Source organism: Chamaea fasciata, unplaced genomic scaffold (genome assembly GCF_029207755.1).
Source record: "Chamaea fasciata isolate MVZ Bird 193981 ecotype frontalis unplaced genomic scaffold, bChaFas1.0.hap1 SCAF_10, whole genome shotgun sequence".
NCBI lineage: Eukaryota > Metazoa > Chordata > Aves > Passeriformes > Sylviidae > Chamaea > Chamaea fasciata.
Genome location: NW_027094095.1, coordinates 5,353,379 through 5,377,094, shown reverse-complemented (window position 1 = coordinate 5,377,094; position 23,716 = coordinate 5,353,379). Strand labels below are relative to the sequence as shown.

General features: G+C 44.6%; 1 protein-coding gene across 2 annotated transcripts in view; it reads left to right on the top strand.

The window, feature by feature from the left end:
- The window catches only part of RASAL2 (RAS protein activator like 2), a 160,219-nt gene that overhangs the window by 68,753 nt on the left and 67,750 nt on the right, over nt 1-23,716 (top strand). For both annotated transcript variants that reach the window (XM_066192158.1, XM_066192157.1), the window contains exons 2-3: nt 13,234-13,361; nt 20,641-20,764. In XM_066192158.1, the coding sequence (XP_066048255.1) occupies nt 13,234-13,361; nt 20,641-20,764 (252 nt within the window). The remainder of the gene's footprint in view (nt 1-13,233; nt 13,362-20,640; nt 20,765-23,716) is intronic.

The following is a 23,716-nucleotide window of genomic DNA, read 5'->3' as shown; positions in this document are numbered from 1 at the left end:
AAACATGAAGCTGAATGTACTTTCCAATGATCAATGTAAATCAACGTGAAAAATGGAAATCATTATAAAACATACACACACGTATATATTTAGTGAGGTTTGCTAGATTGATTGCTCCTAAACCTAGAGCTTGGCTGCTCTTACGTGCAGAGAATTCACAAAGAGACAGCCATAGCCCAGGGACAGTGAAGTGTGGTCACTGATGGATAAAATAAAATTCATGTCTCTTTGCATTTTAATGGATTTTAATCACATGAGAGTCTGGGGGGGTGGGAATAGATTTTTTTTTTCTTTTCATCGTGTCTGATTGCTTCAGGGCTAAGTAAAGTGGTCCCAGGTACTGAGATACCATTTTCAGTTCTTGTGTTCACGTTAAAAAAGGCTTTTGCAAAAGCAAGGGATGTGCACTATCATTAGTCACCAAGAGCAGGACAAATAGTACTGGTCTGTAGATGTGGCAAGGAAAGCAGAATTCAAAGCTTTTGGCAAACTAATTAATGAGGAAACGAACAAGATGCCATGGATGGTTCTTATCACCAGATATTTACAAAAATAAGCTTAACATCCATCAGGGTTGGGGAGTAGGGTACCATCCAGCTCTAACCATGTGGAAGCAGCACCATCTGTCTCTGGCAAACTAAAACTCTTGAAAAAAGGGAGTTGTTCCTTAGTCTTTCACATCTTTGGTGCTGCCTCTCATCTGTTTGTCATTCCTGCTGTCTGTGACATGATCTTCATAGGTATTTTAAACGTTGTTGCTTTGTGCTGCTGGCAGGGACCAGCTCTGCCCAGTTCACCACTCCTTCCTGCTGTCCCTGCGGCTGCTGCTGCCTCATCCTTGCTTTGTCAGCTGCTTGTTTCCCCTGGAACTCCATTCCTCCAATTCCATATTGGGTGAGATTCATCCCTCAACCCCCAGGAAATAATCTTTTGTTCAGGAGCACCATTGCTTAGGCAGCTAAGCCAGGTACTTTGTGATAATGCTGTCACTAAAAAAGAAAAAAAAAAAAAATGGGCAAGGAGGAACAGAGTATGTGTAAAATGCCAGGGTGCTTTGTGAAGGGCAGAAAATTGAAAGGCTCAAGCTTTTTGCCCCGTATTTTCTTTTGTTATGTCACTAAGTGGGATGTTTGTGTCTGTTTATACTCTGATTTCTTGTGTGTTTTGAAATCTCATTGTACTCAGTGGTGGAAAATTGGCTGCTTAAGTAAAGGCATGTTAAGGACAGCTCTCTACAGTAGCTGGAAGGAAATGCTTCTCGAATGTATTGTCCGAGTTGGTTCTGGTTAATAGTCTCTTGGGTATGTGAACTTTCCTTGGCTTCTCCACCCATCTTCTGGCAGCAAACAGAATTCTTAGCATTTCAATTTAAAAATAAAATAATTAATAGAAATCTGTGCTGCCCTTCTAAATTGTTTCTCAATAGGAATGAAATGTACTTCAGTAATAATTCCTAAAATCACTTGTGTGGGATAATTGTTCCTACTGGGGAGGGGATCCCCACAAAACAGCAACATAAATCAGATCTCTTCAAAATATTATAATTATCGTGTTTCTGTAAAAATTCCCTTCTCCCCCTGGTCTGGTTGGGTTTATTGTTATGAGATGCAATTGCTCAGCAGGACTGCTAATTAGATGTTACCAGGCCTGTTTCTGCAAGGTTGTGACCTATAAATTTCTGTTTAGTATTGCTGTAGGACAGATATTTTCTCTCCACTGGTTATTATTTATCGTTGCTGAGTTCATGTGTTCTCCTTGTAGGATTTTGGAGAGAAGTACCTGTGGCTTTACCGTTCAGATAGAAGGGGGTTTGGATTTGCCCTGGGAGCTTTGTGCTGTCAGTTTGCAAAGCATACAGAAGGGAGGACATTTGGGAACACATGCATGTTTGTGCTTAGGAATTAGATGTAAATATAAATTAAAATATAATTTAAAATAGGAAGGTTTTCAGTATAAAAATCTGTCTTGAAAATACAAATCAGCTAAAAAGCAGCGTGGTGAAGAACAAAAGGTTTGGCCTTCATGAGCTTTATATTTTACAGGTTTTGGGGAACAGAACAGGAGTAAGGAGGAAGAAAGTGAGGGCTCAAGGGTAGCAAGTGTTTGGGGCAAGGATATGGCCTTTATTCAACACAGCCTAAGCTACTGGAAAGAGAAGGAAACATTAAGTAGAGGGAAAACCCAGCTGAAGAATACCTGAGATACTGCACCTTACCTCCAGATCCTTTTAATTAGCCAGCCCATCCTCAAAGGATACATTAATCATGCTGCTTGGGGTTTGCCAAAAGCTTAGGGAACCTGCTCCACCTGTTGAGGTGGTACCTCACTCAGGAGCCTTGTGCTCAGCAGGGCAAAAATGTCCAGACCAAGGTGGCCTGCAAGAAACCTGCAAGAATCATCCTTCCCCTGACACAGGGTTAGCTCAGCACTTGCAATCCTCTGCCTGGCCCTGTTACTTCTTCCCGTGCTGCCTTTCTTTCACAGCTGATTTCCCACAGCACAGAATCCTAAAGTGGTGGGGATTGGATGGGATCTTAAAGATCCTCCAGTTCCATCCCTCTGCTGTGGGCAAGGACATCTTCCTGTAGACTGGATTGCTCCAAGCCCTGTCCAGCCTGGCTTTTGTAACTTCCACACACAGGATCTGCAGAGTAAACAAGAAGAAAGAAATCACCCACTCCATTCTGAAATTCTAGAACAAAATGAAGCTTGATTTGCCAGCCCTGACGCTGCGTGGTAATGAGGAGAGCAAAGCACTCTGAGTCAGGTGGCTGCTGAGCCCTGATGCCAGCCTGCAGCTCCGTGTCCTGCTTTGACCATCTTGGTGGTGACCTCCTTATGCTTAATCAAAGGGGATTTTTCTTCCCAAGCCGGCTTCCCTCCCTAAACCAGGTGCAATAGCTGGGTTCAATTACACAGGGAAACCAACCTCACATAACCTTTAACTGAAGGTTAAAGGGCAGAGCTGATGAAAGAGGTACTGCAGGTCATTGCTACGCTGCGTCAAATGTGGGATTCAGCTTATTGCCACAAGACATCCCTTTGCATAAATCTAAATATGGCTCAGGATCCCCATTGCACTTTTATAAGATCCAGTCTCCTTCCTCTAAAGTTTTGTGTCATTATCATTAAATGATGAGAAAAGTCCCATCTTTTGTATATTAGTGTTGATTTACTGAGATGCATGAAGGCTTTTCAGATATTAGGAAAATGGATTGAGGAGCATTCTGGTGCTTTTGCTTTTAAGTAGGTCAAATCAATGAATTTGTGTGTAATAACCTGGTGGTTCCAGGTTCTTCTGAAAACATTTTGAAGATGCCAGAAGGAAGCAGAGTGGATCTGTCTAAATAGCAGGGGGAGTACTGGTGGGCTTCTTGTACATTATATTTGAACCCCTTGAGGTGGCCCCTTACTCAGTCATTTGTTTTAAGTGGTTAAAATACAGAAGCTAACTTTAGCCTATATGCCTGAATGACCTGCTTAATACGCAAAAACATGCACATTATTGCAGCAGATTTTAGTGTCCTGTGAACTCTCCCTTCGACAAGGGAAATAAACCTCCCCCTATGAGACATCAGCAGGGCTCACAACTCCTCTTTTCCCTCTTCCCCATAGTCTGTTGAGGCAAGAAAAAACCCAAACGCAAAAGAAACATCTAATTGCTAACCCAGGCATCAAGAAACATTCAGGCTGAAAATAGCTAAAATTGTGCAGCAGCAACTGGCTGTGCAGTGGTGGCAGGGTGAGTGAGTGTTTAAAGGATCATGTTTGTTTTTTGGGTTTTTTTTTACATATTATTCTTCATTTTTCTCTTATTCTTTTTTGTCATAAACATCACCACACACAGGGATTGGTTGGTTTGAGATTACATAGGGTGTGTTTCTGTAGAGGTGGGGAGTTCAGCAATCCTGCCGTTGCTCTGGGCAATGAAGTTTATAGGGTGACATCAGTGACAATGAAAATATCTTCTTTCTGGAAAGAAAACCAAAGGTGAAAGCTTCTCGGAGAGACAGCCTGCATGGTGTAGTTGAGGCTGCACTGAAAGACAGAGTGTTTGGGTTTCAGTTATTCATCTGGAACTTGTTGTGGGCACTATCTCATCACCTGCTCCGTTCCTGTGGCTCTTTCTTGTCTCCGCAGAAATGCTTCCCTACCTCTGCCCTTCCCGTACCTCCCTCCTTGACAGGAGAAAGCAGAAGGGTCCTGCTCTTTTGAAAGTGGTCTGTGACAGATGAATGTCATCTGGCTGATGCCTTCTTGGCTAGGGTGGGGGTAAAGCAGTCTGTGAACTTTGGTGTTGGTGCTTTTGCCAAGCTCTGCGCACTGCTTGTGCCATGCATCTTTAATTTTGACCCCGAGTACACTGGTACATTTTTTGTGTGTGTGCACCAAAAATGTGTGCAGGAACTGAAGGGCTTTTGCTTTGAAATTGGTTTGTTGGGGTTTTTTTTTTGCACAGCTGCCTTGGGCCAAGGTCCTTTTAAAGTTCAGGACGTTTTTTCTTTTGTCCTCTTCCTGCACTGCTGCAAAAACTAAAGAATGAAGAGGGAGCAGCCCACTCTGGATGCCTGGTGCTGAAGAGGCTGTGAGATGGAGATTAGGGGTTGGTGAGAGCAAGCACTGAGAGGAGAGAACAAGGTGAAGGGCACAGAGCTGGATAAGAAAAGGACCATGCATAAATTAAGAGGAAAAACTGCAGACTTTTTTTTCTCCCACGAATAATTAACTTTTCTGCTATTCTCCATTTTCTGCTTTCTAAACCTCTCACGAAAGCCTCTCCTTGCTTTGGGGAGAAGTGTCACTTGAGAACCTTCTCAGAACTTGGCAGCTATGTAATAGGGGCATGTAATCTTTTATAATCCTCTCCACAGGTTTGTAATAACCATTTCTGTTTTGAGATTCCAAAGTGTTTTGTAGGCCAAGTGGGAATTTAACTGTGAGAGAAAAATGTACTTAATATTCAGGAGCAAAGATGAGTGGTCCTGGGCAGGGAACGAGACCTGAATAAGAAGGAAGGGAAACCTGCTTAAGCATTGAAGGAAGGGTCACAGCAGTGGCTTCAAGCAACTGCGGGTTATTTGAAATCTTAGTTATCCTGGGAACCAAATTGTTTTTTTACAGGGACAGCAGCTTCTGTTGGGGTGATGTCATGAGATTGGCGAGGCTGCACAATGAGCCACTTGTTTGCAGGCGCGCAGGGAGGCTGGGCCGAGCACGGGGCGCACCTGCGTGTTTTGTAAGCTCCCCACCTTGATTGGGTTGTGATTTCTGGTTCCACTTGTTGAGCCACCAAGTGCACGGTGATTGCCTGATTGGAAGCTGCTGGCACTGATCCACCTGGGAAGGTGCTGGTGCCTCCTGACAGGCACATCTTTCACGCCGTGTCCCCTGAACCGGGCTGGGCACAGCCCACGAGGACGGGGACAGAGAGCAAAGAGCAGAGGCAGCAGCCCAGGGAAGCGAGGATCAATTACCCTTTGTAAGTTTAGCATTCAGCAATCGGCTATGCTGCAAGTAAGAGGCTTAGAGGAGCTCAGTAGTATTCAAGCTAATTGGTAGCTTTAAACTGCTATTAAGAGCTCCCACACCTTTTGCTCAAAGAGGCTGTTCGGTGACAGCAAGCTGGTGCAACTTTCTGCTTTCTAGTCAGAATTGCCCTGCCAGGACAATTTGAGCTTAATGCCTAATTTTTGCCTGTGCTGTTAGCTCCTCAGCTCTCATTTTTTGGGACTCTGCAAGAAAGCTTGAGACTGTTGGCACACTCTGCATCTGCTCACTAAACTAGTCGTAAGATTTTAAGACTTGCGGTTTCTTTTTTGGAGCAGCTCCATAGTTTTTCCTTTTGAAACTAAAATCTCGGTGAAACTGCTCTCATGGTTGTGGCCTAACTGAATTTGTGCTCTCGAGCTTCTGCGCAGAGCCCTTGGGTACCAAGGAACACTGAGGCCTTTTAGGAAATGTCAGGGGCTGAGGGTGGCAAATGTGTTAGCACAGGCCTTGGGAAAGGTTTGGGTTTGGAGTTGCGTGTGTTACGGGGAAGTGAGAAGGGAAATCTTGGCTGATCTCTGCCGTAGTCTCAGCCCTGGTGTGAAAACTCCTGAGCTGTAGATAGGCACAGTGGTGACGTTGCAAGAACAGGGCAGATGTATTGACTCGGGCCCAAGGGAAGTTGGCAGAGCTCAGCTGGGAGCTCAGCTGCAGGAGTGAGGCTGCTGTACCTTGCTCGCTGCCGGCTGACTCTTGTACAAACAAGTCAGATCTCTCCTAGGGAAGGAATTGAAGGGGTGGGAATGATGTCAGCGAGAGATCCCGTCCTGCTGGGAGATGCCAGCCTTGTTGAACAGTAGCATTCTGTATTTTGTCTCCTGCTGGTTGCAGAGGAGACAGCCCTTGGCTGCTGAGGCATTCGCTCATCTGATGGTTTATTCCTTCCCACTTAAAAATTGCTCCTGACGTTTTCTTAGTGCAGAAAATCCGTACGAAATTTAAGGATCTGGCTGGTAGTGGACAAAACGTTGATTCTCACTCTTTGAGTTTTAAAGGTTAATCTTTCATCCTTGGTGTCGAGGTGAGACTGCTCAGAAATTCCGAGCGGTAAGGTGACCCTTCTTACACCACATCACAGATCTCAGCAAAGCTCTCCCAGCGGCTGCTGGGGAAAAGCTGTGGCTCTAGCTGAGGGCGGAAGAGACTCACGGTCCTCATTCAGAGGAAGTGAAAATCCTTCAAACCTCACCTGTAAGCAGTGAACAGCAGATACCTCCAGACTTCCCATCTCTAAATTTTAGGAGATTCCTTCTCCCAGAGCTGACATACTGATGGTAGGGAAATGGAAGCAGGGACAACAAGCATGAAAATTGCCACAGTCACGTTTCTTTGAGGATATAGGGCATGAAAACTTCACCTGAGTGAACAGTTTTTACTTTAATCTCTCTATAACTCATGAGATTCTTCACTGGTAGAGTGGAAAACCAGTCTTGGGACTGTGTCTGATCACTGCCACTCAATAAACGAGCAGTGGAAAGTTAATAGGTTTGATTGGCAAGATTGGCCTATACTAGAAAAATTAAAGATCTTATGAAGAACGTGTGTTACAATGCCAAATACGTTGGAATCTGAGAAAGTCATGGCACTGGTCATGGCTTCTGCCAGCTTCTAAAATACTGTTTTCACCTACTTAAACCTTTTATGACTTTATTCTGTGCAGAATGGATTTTCCAGGTAGTGTTTTGGCTGTAAGCTGTTGGCGTGAGAGCTTCTGAGATCTCTGAAACCTGATGGTTTGACTAAGTCTTCTTTACCTCCTACCCAGGATATTAGATTGCCATATAAGAATTTGGTTCATCATTGCACGCAGCTGCTGGAGGAGAGCAACTGGGTTCAGCTGAATTGAGGGCTCGTCGTTGCATGTGTACTGAACTTTGTTGAGCATGGCTATTATATGTAACGGGAAGAATTCACACCAGATACTTACCTCTGTAATAACATCCTGCATAAATGGCGTGCCTCTCATCCCAAAGGATCTGCTCACTCTTAAATGCCACCTGCTGCACCAGGGATCTGTTGCTGACCACGAAAATGTAGGTGCCTCCTAGCTGAAATGGAGCTGTGCCACAGAGTGATTTAGAGGGGCAAGTGAGCACTGCTGGATCTCACAGTAGCTATGAAAAGTTTCCTAGAAAGGAAGCCCATGTTGTGCTTGCAACAAAATGGTAAAACTAATGGTGGTGTTTCTAATGTGTGCTGGTCATATTTCTAAGTGCATTGTGATTCAGGGAAGAATTAATCAACCATGAGAGCATCATGTTTTCTCCATAGCATGGGAGTCTCTGCAATGCCACACACAGCAGGTGCTGAATTTTCCTAATATTATACCATTAGTCATGAGCATTGTGTTTTTTGTGTTGGGGAAGTGTGGTGGTTGTCTGTACAAACTTGGAGGAGGAGTGTCCCTTCCTCTTCTAAGTAAGTTTGGGCATCGTGATCGGTTCCTCTTTGGACAGTTGTTTTTGATAGTGTCTGTCTGCACCATTCTGGCCTTGGTCAGATCAGAAACCATTGCACATGGCTGGGAGTTGGTGTGAGAAATAAGAAATGCAAACGAAAGCTTTGTATATCAGCATGAGAGAAAACAGAAGTTGCCTTGGTTGTGCTTTCCCCAGCAGCTCCTCGGTGGCTGGCCTCTCTCATCCCCTGCCCTTGTGCAGATGTTGAGAGGTTGTCGCTCTTGCAGCTGGGCCAGGGTTGCTCCAAGGCCTGTGCAGATCTGCAGATCTTCAGCTGAGCACCAAGAGCTGTCTGAACCGAGTGCGCATACACACACAGCTGTGTCACAGAGCTGCTGTTGCTGTTTATTTTCACTCACATTAGTGACTTCTTTTGCAGAAATCCTGCCTTCCTTTCAAGATTAGAGCAAATGGAGCATGTTGAGGCACTGTGTATTTCCCTTTCTGCCACATCTTTCCCTTGAATCTCTTCATGACCTTTGAGATGGTGGAAATTGAGTGGAAGGACTTGCAGTTGTTATTCATCTTTGAAGCTTCATGTCAGTAGTAAGGCTTGTTTCAACTTCTGCTCAACTTGCTTTATCGAGGTTGGAACTGCTGGTTATTCAGACTGGACTGTGTGCTCATGCACAGCTGGGTAGGTTGGGGTTCTGACAAGCTCTCAGATGACAGCACTTACCTAAAACACTTTTCTCTCATCTGTCTCTATGGTAAGTACATAAAGCACTATGGAAACATTGACATTGGGCAAGCAGACCTGTTGTCAAAAGGTGTTAGGGCTCCTACTAATCTCCCTTCAGGGGGAAAAAATTCCTCCCAGCATACAAACTTGGCCACCACATTAGTTACTCAGCTGCTTGGCAGCTCCTTGTTGGAAATACTAGGAACGGAATACGGACCCTAATAAAGTCGAGGAAAATTTGGCAAGTACTTCAGTTAGCCCTTGATTTCACCATAGGAATAGTGCCGTTCAAAAAAAGGAGCTCTGAGCCATGCCAGAGGTGCTCTTGTCATCACTGGGATGGAGGGTTATTTCTGTGTTTTTATTGATGGTAAGTAGAGAGTGCTTTTTGGCAGAGACTGAAGGCATGAATTTGCCTTTAATGTAGTTTTGTTGGCTTGACTTCTGGTAGTTCTGTCCTTTTCACTAGCCCTGAGGAGAGAAGATGCCGCTTTCCTGGTTGTAGGAGAACTGTTGGGGACTAAATGACACTCATTATCTCTTGGAAATAATTTCTGAATTCTGCCCATTGCCTGTTTTTTGGAAAACATTCTCCACTCATGAATGCATTTGGAATTTTAAGGAAAAAAAAGGTTACATGTTTGCAGTGGAAGCTTTCAGAAATGTTCCCATCTGATAGGACTGCTCTGCTCCATAAATACTACTGAACTGCCATCAGTTTTCCTAAGATGTCTTACCCTGTCTGTGGGGATTAGCTCGGCACTAGCTGCTGCTTTCCGTGTTTCCTTGCCCTGCACCACTCAACACTTCTGTTGTTGGTATGTGATTATGGAATCCCTGCCCCTCTATTTTCCCTCTTCTTTAAAAATAATCCCTGTACTTCAAGAATAATAAGGTACAAGTTGTCATCTGACTGAAAGAAAGGGAGCTTTGTGGATATTTATAACATGGCTAGTGGCATTTCAGAGCCCTGAGGAAAAACAACTCAGTTTCCAGTCTCCAGCGATGTAGGATGTGGCAGGAGGCAGCGGCAGGGATGTACCAAGAAGGGGATTTTTTCCAAGCTGTTACTTAACTGATATTAGCATTTGAAGGCACATAAGGCCTGACCTTTAATCCTATGCGTAGACTTGCTGATCTGCTTACTTGAATGCCTCATTGTAGTGCTGCGGAATGAAGGGATTGCATCAGACCCGAGAGCAATCTTCTGTCACCAGAACTTGCCTATTTAGGTGTGTGGCTGCATGAGCCCATCCCACACGGAACATCTGCAAACTCAGAGCTCTCTGATGCACCTCCCTGATCTCCTCTCTAGCTCCTGTCGGAAGTTGCATTCATCTCTGAGTGATCATTCATCTCCAAAGCCCAAGCCTTGTTGGATGAGCTGACAGAGAGTAGCCCCACAGTTGGAAAGGACAGTCCTGACCTATGGTCTTCCCCAAAAGTTCCAATGTTCCTAGTTAGACATGGATTTCTTGCTATTCACTTCAATAGCCAGTCAAACCATGGTGCTTAATTAGTTTTATGGGGCTTTAGTGGAAGAGGTCAGTGGGTTTTATTACATTCACGTGAAAAGTTGGAGCCAAGAATGTAAAATACAGCACCGAAGATGAAGAGTACCGGAAAGCAGAACGGGGTTTGTGAGGCGACCAAGTGTGTATGTGATACTGTGCAAAGTCCCAAAGAGCCTTCTGTCTAAACCGGTAACATACCTCAGAATAAATTTTGAAGTCCCAGCTGTTGTGAGAGGCTCCAAAGATATCAGCCGTGCAGGAGGGCGAGCTGAGAAATAATTTGAATAGGTGGGACTGAGGCACCAAAGCTACACTGAGGGCTTTGTTGTGTGAGGTTTCTGGGAACGCGCGTTCCACACCCGTGTCCTTTGCAGGGTCAGCCTGGGGGGAGGACTGGAGTTACGGGATGCAATACTCTGGAAAAGCAACTTGCTGCAGAGAGCACTTGGTCAGGCTTGCAGGGGTGGTGGGGCTGTGCCCCGACTTGCGTTCAAAAGGACACCAATACCAACAGGAAACGTGATCACTGTGGTGTTCTCTAGGGGTGATTGACAGCTCCAGACACCGGCATGGCATGTCACTCTGCCAGCAGCCTGTGGAAAGCTGTTCTGACGTAGCCAACCCACTTGGCAACAGAGCCATGGCTGGCTCACAGTGCCTGATGACTCAGTTAAGTCCTGGAGTTGTTATTGCAGTGGAAGAAGTCGTTCTGTTCTTTAATTCCTTTGTGCAGCCCATGGATCAGTTGGATGGTATCCTGCCAAGGCCTGTAGTTAGAAGAAATTATAACACAAGGATCTTTTGGGGCTGGGCAAGTCGTGACTGTAGATTGTGCGTTGGAGCTGATGGCCCAGGAGGGTTTTCTTTTGCTATCAGAAAGTTTACCAGCAGTTCCAAATACAGCTTGCTTGGTTATTGCTCAGCACAGCAGCTGGAGGCCCTCTCCCTGCCAGCCCACCCACATGAGCAGGACAGGGCATGCATGCCTTCATCCTTTTCTCCCCCTGCTGATTTGTCATGTGCTTTCCTTACCCAGGAGACCAGATCCCCAGAGCTCTCATCTTCCCATTTCTGTTTCACGTTCATACCAGGAGCTCATGGCTTCATCCTTCTCGCTCCTCTACTCTGTCAGGTTTTTTTAGGCAGGGGTAGGGCTCATGTGCTGCTGTTTGGGAAGCCAAGGTTGAAGCAGGAGCAGCAGTGGTTTTATTTTACATCTGGTTTGGTTTTTGGTTGGACACCATGATAAATGTGAGTTGCAGCTATGCCAAAAATCTACCTGCGGGGTTCATGTCTGTAAAATGGACTAACACGTAACTTGTGGGAGAGTCTGGTGTGCTCCAGGAGTTTGCACAAATGCACGTTTGCTTCACAGAGCTTATGGTGGTTTCCCTTCATTATGCTTACACTTAGGCAGAGTTTTGGGCAATTTTGAGACGCACAGCATTAGTTGTCACGCTCACAAACTGAGTTGTGTCAGAGAAGTAACAGTGTGGAGCCTGATTCTGCATCTCAGCTTCTTCCCTGGAATTTTTTACCTGACATTAAGGGCACAAAGGTGCACTTCGTTATTCAGAGCAGTAGGAGCCATGCAGCCCTCTCCTTTTCCTTGCTTAAAGGTTACCTATTTTAAGCACTTTCCTGAATGATCACAAAAATCCTAATGCAATATGAGGCTGAGCAAGGCACTGAAAGCCATCTTCCAAATCTGGCCGTAGAAGCTGACGCATCCCTTGCAGTGCAGAGGCAAAGTTGCAGGAAGAGGCCACGAAGATGCTGCCTGGTTTTCGATAAAAAGAGGGCATGTGCAGAGTCTGCAAGAAGGGAAGTAAGTTGGGGACTAAGTTGCTTAGTCCGGGTTTATCGCTGGGCTGGCTCTCCCTGGAAGGTGCTGGCTGACTGAGGATTCGCTGGCCTCTAGTGGTGACGCTGGTGAGAAGCTACTAGAAGCAGCTGTGTTGTCTCTGCATATTACTAGGTGTGCTAAAAGGCAGGTAGTGCTACAAAACATTTCGGGTTTGAACACTCACTTTGCTCCTGGAACAGTTAAAAGAGGTCCTGGACTCCTGTGCAGGAAGTCCCTTGATTTTTGCAGTGTCTGTTTTAGACCCCTGGGACTTCAGGGATCGTGGGTGTCTACACTGAGAATGGATGATTTTTAGATCATTGCAAGCAAATTGTACAGAACTAGAGTGCAAGATAAAAAATGAAACTTAATCTTACAAAGCAACCAGAACTTAATATCAAAACTTTGTAAAGAGATGAATCATAGAATCCTAGAATGGTTTGGATTGGAAGGGACCTTGTTAGTAGTGACAGGCACGATGTCATATGCAGCTCAATCATGAGAGACTTATGGGAAATTAATTTTAAAATAAATTTCAATAGATCAGGACCAGGAATCAAACAACTTGGGTTTGGGTTTTGGTTTGGTTTGTGGGTTTTGGAGCAGTTGTTTGGGGATTTTTTCAAGTATGAGTTTTTGTTGCTCTAGTGTCTGGAGATAAATGAAAATGTGCAATTTCATCAAGCAGGTTCCCCACCAAAATGTCCTAGTAAGCCCTTCTCAATTAAATGCCCATCCCTTTGAATTTTTCCTTCCCTTCTTCAAGCCTGCCTTCCTTGATCCCTGTCTTCCTTCCTATATCTATCCTTAGTCTCAAATAATCCACTTTATTAAGATTTAGAGTACGTACAGGGCCTTACCCCTTTGAACCATGGTTTTGAGAAGGGAGTGGAAGGAAGATTACGTTTTCATAAGAGCTCTTAGTCTTTTCAATATATTTCAGCCTTTGACAAAGACATTTATATTCATCTCTGGTATTGCTGTTTTTGTAAGTCATGCTATAAGTAAATAAATAATTGTAGCACATGGGTGCCTCTTAGGATTCCCATTTTGCCTTTTAAAATGCTGAAACGGGCCCCACTGAGCACAGAGTGCGGTTTTGGTTCAGATCTCACTGCAGAACTGTGAAAGCAAAGAAGGTGGCTAATGCCACGTGCTAACAACATTCTGGTTTTCTGTTCCCAGATGTGAAAGGACCACCCACCCACAGACTGTCCTGTGGCCAGTCCCCCTACACCGAGATGACAACATGGGAGAGGAAATACTGCATCCTGACAGACAGCCAGCTGGTGCTGCTCAACAGGGAGAAGGAGGTGAGACAAGCTCATGTTGGTGCCTCAGTATTTGCCCTTTGGCCTTCATTGGTAAAAGGAGAAGGCAAATTTCTTCATCTGCCCTTTACTTCACTCACGAATCCTTTGAAACATGTGCAAGGGGAAAAATGGAAAAAGAAATTCTTTACTGTGAGAGTGATGAGACGCTGGAACAGGTTGCCCAGGGAGGTTGTGGATGCCCCATCCTTGCAGGTGCTCAAGGCCAAGCTGGATAAGGCCTTGAGCAACCTGGTCTAGTGGGGGTTGGGACTTTAAGGTCCTTTCCAACCCCTTACCATTCTATGAAAAGAGGAACTGAGCTCTCCTGTGTATGGATGGGGTGGTGCACATAGTTATAATCCAGCTGGCCCAGATGCTGGTGGCATAGAAGAGGTGACAGGAGCCAGAGTGCAAACTCCCTCCTGGAGATCTGCAGCCTGTGTTTGTCTTCTTATGTTATTCCTTCTTTTAATGGTAGTTAAAGTCACCACAGGTGATCTAAACTTGCCTCTTTATGTCAGTGCAGGCATAAAGGAAGGGAAAAGTGAAGGCTTTTTATCCCTGAGTTTCAATCTAATACCATAGTTTCCTATATTTGGAGATGACCCGAATTTTCGTGGTTTTTCTTGATTCTTTTGAATCTTCTGTATATGGCTGTTACAGACTGAGAGTGAGACCTGTTTCTGGTGTAGAACAAAATACTAGTCAGCTGTGCTCAGGTTTATTTGCAATGAAATACTGCCTTGCATAGGGAGAGTGGGAGGAAATGGTTTAGAGAAGGACTTGAGTTATTAGTAGGGAACAGCATTAATGCTGATGCGTGGGAGAAGCGATCAAATGCAGGCAAAATGGAAGGCCCATTTAATGGTATTTGTTTACTATGTAATTCCTTTTCTAGTCTGACAGGACTGACACCCGAGGAATTGAAGTATACACTAAAGAAACTTTAAGAGATGTGAGAATCATTTCTAAAACAGTGCTTTACCAGCTTAGCTGGACCAAAAGGATGCATCTCATTAAAGAAATGTAATGGAGAACAATTATGGCTTGTATCACAAATAATTACCTGAAGGTGGTAATCATGCACTTAGGGGCTCCTATTTCTCCTGCCACAGAGAGCTGAAAGCATTTTGCTGGGAGTAAGATGAGTCTTTTGACTAGATCCTGAGGAGTAAATGTGGGAAGTCCGATGCATCACATCACTATATTCTATGTTTAAATACACTCTGGTTTTTGTCAGAAGCTGAGGAAATTCAGTATCAGGCTACAGAGTGCCTGAGGTTTAAGTGTAGCAATAACCCCAAGAAAGCAAGCAGTAGTGTAAATTGTTGCAGTGTGCTCTCAATGAAGTCTTCCTGCACCACCACAATGAGAAACAGCTTGTTTTGGGAAATGCTGCATGCAGATGGGCCAGGCAGACATGCCTTTGGTGCAGGTGTGACTCTGCATGCTGATAGTGGGATTTGTTTCAGAAGCCTGTAGCTGGAGTCAGATTTGCCATTCTGATTGTCAAGTAATGTGTGACTACTGTAAAATGAAAGGAAAAAGGGAACTCTTTGCAGAGCCTTGAGTGCTCCGTAGGAAAATAAGAGGTTGGTTTAGTCTGGCTTCTCAGTCTGCACACAAACACACACACACACACACACAGTGTGCAGACAGTCCCTTACAGAAACACACAACATACAGAACTGCCAGTCAGGAGAGAGTCATGGGGCTGATACTCTGGATTTACACCTTCTTCTAATTTTTCCAAACTGGGAGTATCCCTTTGCAGTCTTCCTGGGAAAGGGGAGGGAAGGCAACGCAGTTAAATTTTTCTTGGCAAGTCATTCAGAGTTGAAAGAGGCTCCATGAAATGTGATCTAGAAACAGGAGTGCACCAAGGCCTAAGGCAGCAGTGGGGTGAGATGCTTGTTAAGAGCGTAATGATGGGAAAATCTGTACAAGGGCGAATCATAAAAGGCTCTTGGGTGGAACCACTGGTACAGGGAGCCTAAGCAAAGACCAGGTGAACAACAAAGAGGGAGGTTACTTTAAGAAAACAATGAAAATTATATTCAGAGTAAAATTACTGGGAAGGTGATGCTGCAGAAAGAGTTTTGTTGAGTCAAAAAGCAATATGCAACAGGAGCAGGAGAGATTCCTGCTCTGAACAGGGTCATTACTGACAGAGTGGGTGGGTCACAATTCCTTTGGGCTGCTGAAGAGCATCTTAGAAACAATGTTCAGGACAGAAGGAAACCCACCAGTGAGCAAGAGGGTTTGGGGGAAGAAGGAAGAGATGGCAACAGCAGAGGGGCAGGTACTTGCATCATCGCAAGGCTGACATAACTTGGAAGGTGTAAGTCTGAAACCTCTCATTTTATTCTCTGTCCATCAGCTTTGTTACTTCATGGAATAAAATCTGAGAAGCTTGGCCCGTGTGAGTCTGGAAGGGAACAGAAATGTGTGTTTATACTACTTAGTAAAACTCTTCTGCAAGTATGCGTGGCCAAGTCAGAAAGTGAAAAACACAAAATGTAAACAGCTAAGTGGAAGAGTTCTCCACTGTTCCAGTTATAATGCTAACTTTGGTTTTTTACAGTTAGCACTTCTAAAATACAGCATTATGAATTACAGATTTTTAAGGCCAAGGGAACACTACAGAAATAAACAGTGTAGCAGAGAAAACTCATTTCTCATAGTGTCCCACCACTATGGATTTATTGTCAAGGCAGCTTGAATAAAGCATAAGCAAGAGCAATTTTGTGCTCTGTAAGAGCAAGAGTAGGTTGAAAATCAGAGGCCTTTTGAAGTGCAACTTAATCCAAAAATATCTGTAATTACTTAGACAAAAATAGTCTGGCAGTATCATCTTGTCTAGTGTAGAAAAGCATTAATTACTTGACAACTTGTCAACTTCATAAAATGAGAATAGGTGAGACTGAAGAATGAAAATTATTAATGAAAGGAAGAGATCAATGCCCAAAAAGCAAGTAGAAAGAAATGAATCCCTGTAGGAACACGAGAGACGACTTAGCAAATAAGGAGTCCTGAGTGACAGGAGATGTGCAATTATTTCAGCATATCGCAGTGTGATAATATTTAACAGCATTTTCCAAAACAAGGAGAACAGGTCTAGATTGATGCCCATACAAATCAGGCATTTTTTCTACAAGGAAGAGTTTCCCCTGTCAGGAAGGTGTAGATGTTGTCATCTGCTCTGGGAAACCTGTTCCATCGGGTAGGAGAAGCTGTGAGGGTGCAGTAGAAGTGTCTGCAAAATCAGAGCCATTTAAAACAGGGCAAGGGAATGAGTGTTCATGAAGAGTGGTTCCAGACAGACAACACTGTGCACAGCGCTGTCGCTCTGAGGGATGTGACAAATGGCTGCACCTGGCTTTGGGCTGCTTTTTAGTTAGGCTTTGTCAGCAACTTGGCTGCAGCCCTGCAGGATGTTTTAGTCTTGTGTTCACTTGGAAATGAAGATGAACAATACTTTTCACTGCATTAGACCCTTCCATTCTCCTCCCTGCACCCAAACCTCATCTTTCTTAGGTTTAGAGGTGGTTGTAATCAAAGGCAAAGGATAGCAAAGACCTACACTCACTGTGACAAGATCTACGCTCAGTGGTGCAGGTGACAGGGGCCAGCAGCAGCACACCTGGGATGTGTTTTCCTACTCTTCTGTCTCCTGGGACTGACACCAGTAGTGCTATGACAGTGATGATCCCGAGGGAAAACAGCAGGAGCAAACACTGCTGTGTGGGGCCCTGGGGGAACCTCCTCCCAGATCTCATTGCCCTCCTCAAAGGACTTGTCACATTGGAGGTCTTACAGCAAACACGTTTCACCTGTAAGTAAGAGTTTGTTGAAGCTGAACCCAGCCGTGAGATAAGATTGGCCTCAATTCCCAAACAATTTTAATTATTTAATTTCCAAAAGCCCAGAGAAATGTTTGCTGTCAACATGTTTAAAGTGGATTTCCTTGTCAAAATTTTAGCTAGCTTCTAACTTTCTGAAGGAAGGTAAAAATTAAAATGAATTATTTAACTGCTTTTCTGACGTGTTTCTAAACTTCCTGACTGTTAAATCAGACGAGTCTGCAAATTCTCAAGTTTGTCTTGAACCACTCTTTCCAATTTTGAAAAATCGTATCTGCAATGAAGACATTTTTTTTCCACCTGCTTTTTTTAAAAGAGACGATCTTAGTTTGTCTTTAAAAGGCATTAAATGCTTGAAAAGCTCTTAGTCCTATTTCTTCTGAAATATGTCTCCCCTCATCATCAAACTGCTAGAAATCCCTGATACAGACTTTTTATACTTAAAGAATATATTCAGTGGCAGGTGAGCTGGGATGCTGTTCAAGGATTTAGAGTCTGAGCTCTGAGCCCATCCTCATTAAATTGTGAAATTTGTCATGGAAACGTGACCTGTGATGAAAATTGTTAAGACTGCTAAAATGATCAACATCTGGACTGTCCCTATGTACCTTTTTATCACAGAGTTAACACTGCTCAGATCCCAGTCCTGAGCCAGCAGTTTCAGCATTTCATCTCAGGGTCAGAGAATTCCCAGGTTGGTGAAGTCTCAACAGAGAAAGAAGAGGATAAAGTTGGAGGGGGGGAAAAAAAGAGCTGAAAGGCTGAATCACCATTAGTCCTGATTCTGCAAGGCTGTGTCACTCTCTTCAGTCCTTTGCTGAACTGCTTGCTGCAGTGGCAGGGACTAGAGGAGTGTTGGGGAGGTTGCAGATGTCTTCACATGGTATTTATTTGTGCACTTCCTTGTGTTTTGGTGTCTCCCTATCCATGAATCCATTTGTCTGACCACAGAGCACTTTACGCAACTGTTCAAAATGTGTCCAGTCCCAAGAGATGCAGAGCTGCTGTCCAAGCTGCTGACCTTCTGCATGTTCACAAAGCTGTAATTTTTTTTTTTAGAGCAGGCTCGTCTCATGCTAAGCAATAAATACTGGTCCTTCAGTCTTGGAGTTAGGTCTTTTTGTCAATATAAATTGAGACTATAGTTTTGGAGGAGTTTTACTGTAAATAACAAAGCATTTTTAAGTCAGACTTAAAGGGGATGTTTTTGAGTTACTTTGCTACTTTAATCTTGTCAATTAAATTGGGGGTTGTTGTATATTCTCTGGTGTAGAACAAGCTATGTAGCATTAAAATGTCATTCCTTTTACAGTTTGTGGAATTATTGAGTGAAATAAATGATAGCAGGTTTTTCTCAAGCCACGATAAACATTAACTAAAGCAGGTATTTGCTGGTGTGGACTGTACTGCTCTAGGTGAACACAGCTACACTAAGGGACTGCTTTTAATGTGCAGCCTGGGCATATGCTTTTGCTCTGGGCAAGCGTTTGGTGCAGAGAGCTGAGTGACCCAGAACTGGGAGCTGGGCTCTCAGACAGTCCTGCTGCTCAGGGCTCAGTCCCTGTCTGATGGTCAGTGCTGTCTCTGGTATGCAGAAGTAGATTTCTGTTCACCACTTACTCCGGTGTACAGCAGCCTGTGTGCTTCTCCCAAGGACTCGGGACATTGTGGGCTAACTCCCCATTCTCCTGCTCCCCTGAGGCAGAGTCAGGCCATCTACGCAGTCCCAGTGGCTATGGGGTGGGAGTCGGGGGATTTGTTTGTCAATGGATTAAAAGAATGCTCCTGTCACCCCATGTCTGAAAGCCCACAAAGGTACTGAAGTGTGCTTGGAAAGAGGGACATGTTCATTTCTCAGTGGAAAAAGACTTAATAGTGGGGAAATCAAGCCTGCCTGTTCTACAGCAAGCAGGTAGATGTAGGTGCAACGAGTTCACTGACGGGAGTGTGGCAGGGGTTTAAGGAGTGCTGAAGCAGGTGTGTGGTATGACTGGTAGTAGCTGATCTGGAAATAAAGCTTGCAGCATCCCACCAAAAAATTCTCTGAAGGAAATCAGGAGATGCTGAGGATCAGGAGAGTGTTTAGAAGGGACTAAGACTAAATGGAGCCTCCAGATGAGAACTGAAAATTTAATGTGTGAATTATATTGAGCAAATTTGGCATAAACTAACAAAATTAATCTCTGTTTAATTTACTGACGTGCTTGTGCACAGAGATTATACAGCTGTAAAAATCAGAAAAGACAATAATTTGATCAGGATAAGCACCAGGGGTTTGGGAAACTTGTTTTGAAAAATGGGCACTGTTTGAAGGAGACAAATAGACCAGGATAGTAATAAATAGCATTAAAATGTGACCCTAAGAGAATGCCAAGTGCTTAGAAATCAGGAAATGCCAGAACTAGTTTGAAGAGCCATTGTAGTGTGTGGCCTGTTTCTAAAAAATGCAGTATCTCTGAGATCTTTTACAACCTTCAGTGCAAATGAATGATAGCTTTTTGTTTGCTATTAATATTCATTTTTCAGAGTTGATGGAAGATATGAAAGGGTAAGCAACAGAGGAAATAGGACAGGGGCTCCTATTCCTTTAGGTGCCAGCTGTGTGTTATGTAGCCATATGAAAAAAAAAATTGCCATGCTACGTGTACTGGAGTTGTACTGTTGAAACCAAAGTCCTCCTCAAAATTACACTGAGATGTTTTGAACCTCCCTCCAGCCCCTGGGTGCTGAATCTCCCTGAGGTTTTTTCCAACCGTTGGAATGTTCAGGTGAGTTCCACCCAGCTATGGTTTCTGGGTGTGGTGAGCGGGCACCAGCAGAACGTGTGTTGGGTGACAACCACCGAGCTGTAGGTTACCTGTGTGGCTGCAGTTGGCGTGGCTCTCTGGGTTGGAGCAACCACACATCCAGGGGTTCACGAATACTGAGCTCAATTATTACCTGACCATGCCAAGACCTGCTGGACCATAGCCATGCTCGGGGGTCTTCATCTTTGGAGGAGGCTCTCTGCACCCCGACACCACCTGTACAGCACCTTTGTCCACCAGGTAGCTGTTGCAAATTTTGTTTCTGCAAAGTTTTGCATGCAGCCATCTGAGCAGCAGCCTCTGCCTGACTTTCCCAGCATGGAAGCAGCCACTGGGGGAGCAGTTTGGAAAGGCAGGACGGCTTTGTTAGTCAAGGGGTCCGAGGCTGCTGACACCTGCTCGTGGCCATCGCTGGGCTGAGCGTGATCTTCTCCACTGCCGCGCTTTCCCGGGGAGCCCCCGGCGTTTCGTGTTAACGCCAAAAAATGCCGAACCGTGCCCGAGAGCTATTAGCAGATGAGTAGAAAATGAAGTCCCCTATCAAGATGGCGTATTAACAGCGTGGCCTGGCGGCCAGTTAACCGCTGTTGGGGTGGTTTTTTTCTGCAGGTGCCGACGGATGGGATCCAGGAGCCGCAGGATGCCTCCCGCGGGCGCTGCCTGCGCCGCACTGTCAGCGTCCCCTCCGAGGGCCAGTTCCCCGACTACCCGGCAGAGGGGGCCGCCCAACTAGGTAAGAGACACCTTGGCCGCCAGAAATAAAGAAACCAGCTGAGCTTCGAGCTCTCAGAGGGCAGCGCCCTGCCTGAGCAGCCTGCCCAGGTGGGTGCCACGGCAGCGTGTGGAGGTCACGCAGCCCAGGCGTTGTTGTGTGTAAGTGCCTCCAGCAAAGCGACTGGCAAACACCTGGGTTTATCCGGATACCAGGGAGATGGCTATGGGATGCTGCGGGAGCGCGGCACACGGGGAGCTTTGTAGCTATGTTTTTAAGCTCACTAGGCAGCCCTGGGATTTAAGGGTGAGAGCTGCTGAATGTGGGTCAGTGGATGCAGTCTTGCAGATGGCTCTAAGTGGTTCCTGCTGGTTTAGAACTCTTGGGTGGTTATGTTTTACCTCACCTCTGGAATTTCCTTTGCCTCATGTTTTCACAACAAGCACCGAATAACAGGTTTTTCTCTAGCTTACCTCATGCCTGTTCAGGGTGCAGTCCCTAAAAGAAGCGGCCATCTGCCCGCTGTGGGTTCCATCCATGTTGAAATTCAGGCAAAGCAATAGAAAAGATAGGTTAAAAATATATTAAAACATCCTATTTAAAGTGGCAGACAAAGGCTCTGTTGCAGTAGTTCCCCAAGTCCAGGTTTGGCCCAGTTCCCCCTCTTCTCCACCTCGTCCGTGGCTGCATAAAGAGCACCATTCCAGCTCTTCCCAGAAAAAAAGGAACAGGCGGCAACTGCACACATGTGAGCTCTTCTTTCTCTTCCCAGTCCATGCAAGAAGCTTTCCTTCGCATAGGCTGGTGAGACTTAGGAGCAGTTCTTCCCTGGTTTAGCTGTGAAAAATGTCACTTCTGGGAGAGTGAGCTATGAGGAATAAACGAGCGTCTGTATGAAGTAAAGCAGCCTTGCTAACTGCTATCAAAGGTAAAGAGCAGATAAGGTGTTTTTCATTTCACAGCCTCCCCTCAGCTGGTTTTTTTAAACTAGGAATATTTTTTTTGCGAGCATATCACATACAAGTAAGGAAAATCCCACTCTTTTAGATAGTTAATTAACACATTGCAAGTGTATTGCTTACTTATTTGTACTTATCAATTCCACTGTTTAACTCTTCCTTCTTCAAGGAAGGCAGAAAAGGTTCTTTTATTTATTAGATTCTGGATTGGCAGTCTGAAAATAAATCCCCAAAGTTGGGGATTTAGGAGGGAAAACGGCAAAATACTTTGAGATGAGCGACATGAAAAGAGCCCTGACTGGATTTGGTTGTGGCATTTCAAATGCACCTGTAAATGATCATCTTGTTTTGCCACATGAATAAATGTTCATTCTTGTTTGGAACTGAACCTGGTATGTTTACATAGTGTTGTAGGCAAAATTCTTACTCCAAGTACATGGCTAGTGAGGTGAATGAAGAATTGTACTGCAGCCGGTCTGCACTAGGCAATGACTATTATTTGTAGCTTCACAAGCTAGAAAGCCCTTTAAGAATCTAAGATTGAAATGCCTTCTTCTATACCATGTGCAAAAAAGGAGTAGATTTTTTTAGACTTCACTGAGAATCTCAATGGCTGGAAATCCCGGTGTTATAGTTTTAAATGGAACCTTGTAACATTCTTGATTTTTCTTGAAGGCCGTAGAGAATGGATGACTCTGCTGTTTGGTATCTGCCTTGCTGTGTATTTTGCTTCAGTTTTAGATGCAAGTGGCATCTAGTAGTATGTTATTTGATATCTGCCTGAAAAAAATATATTAGAAGTACAAGAGATCTACACGTGAGAGAAACAACTGTAGTGAATACAGATGTCACAGAATGTGTAGGCAGAGCAACTGGGCATGCAGTGGGAAGGGGAAAATTGAGCAATGCCCTTTCAGTGAGTGTGGATGAGAGTGGGGGGGGAGGGAAGGTCATATATAATCTCAGATTGCAGTGCCCTAGGCAGTTCCCTTGTTCTCACATCCTGGTTAAAAATGTCTCTTGTCATGATTACAGAATTCCTGTTAATGAAAAAAGTGGGTTGATAGCAAGCAGTGGGAATAGCTTTATGTCAAGATGCTGAGCCAGAGGACCCATTAGTGAAGGGAACCATTGCACATCTTTATACAGAGAAAGAAACAGATGGTGGCAGCTAGGACGTATCACGGGCAGTACAGATAACAACTGCACTAAAATAGCTTTGGAATGGACACCAAAAGCTGAAAGGCGCAGCAGAGGCAGCTTCAGTATCTGGTAGAGAAATTGCTATGCAGAGCTGATAAGAATATCAGGCTTGTCCTAGGGAAGCATGCGGATAACATGGCAACTGCAGGCCTTGCATCTGACAGTGATATCTGAAATTACTCCTTGCAGAAGAGCTCCTTAGGAATGGCTCTAGTGCAGAGGCGAAGGCATAGCAATAGCGTTCGCTCTTTTCCCTAAGTAAGGTTGCCATGCCTCTCTTGTGATTTACTAATTGATAGATTTATTTGTTAAAAATGAAAAAGGGGGGATAAGGTGATGGGGCTCTCTTTCATTTGTAGCAATAAAGTTATAACTTCTGTGAGAATCATCTTGTTAATGGAGCAAATGGAACAGTGAGTGTTCTTCAAGGGCTTTGCATAAACAGCAGAAGCACCCATTCTGCAGATTTCTTTACATTCATTTCTTTACACGTGGCATTCTTTACAGAATTATGCACACATCCGTGTAGCACCATTCCTAGGAAGTGTGTGGGAGAGAAACTACCCACGGTACGTCTGAGAAATTGAAGCAAGAGCTGTGTAACTCCCCAAAGTTCAGCATTGAGTCAAGTGTGCTTTGCCCAAGGGCTGCTGAAGTTATTCTCGCCGGATCTTTCATTTTTCACCCTTGCTGCAGGGTTGGCTCAGCTGTTTGGGAGGCAGCTGCTGCGCCACCATGGTTACAGCCCCGTGTACCAAGATAGACACCAATTTCCACATACTTCAGTACAGCAAGCCGTAATTTGTGATGG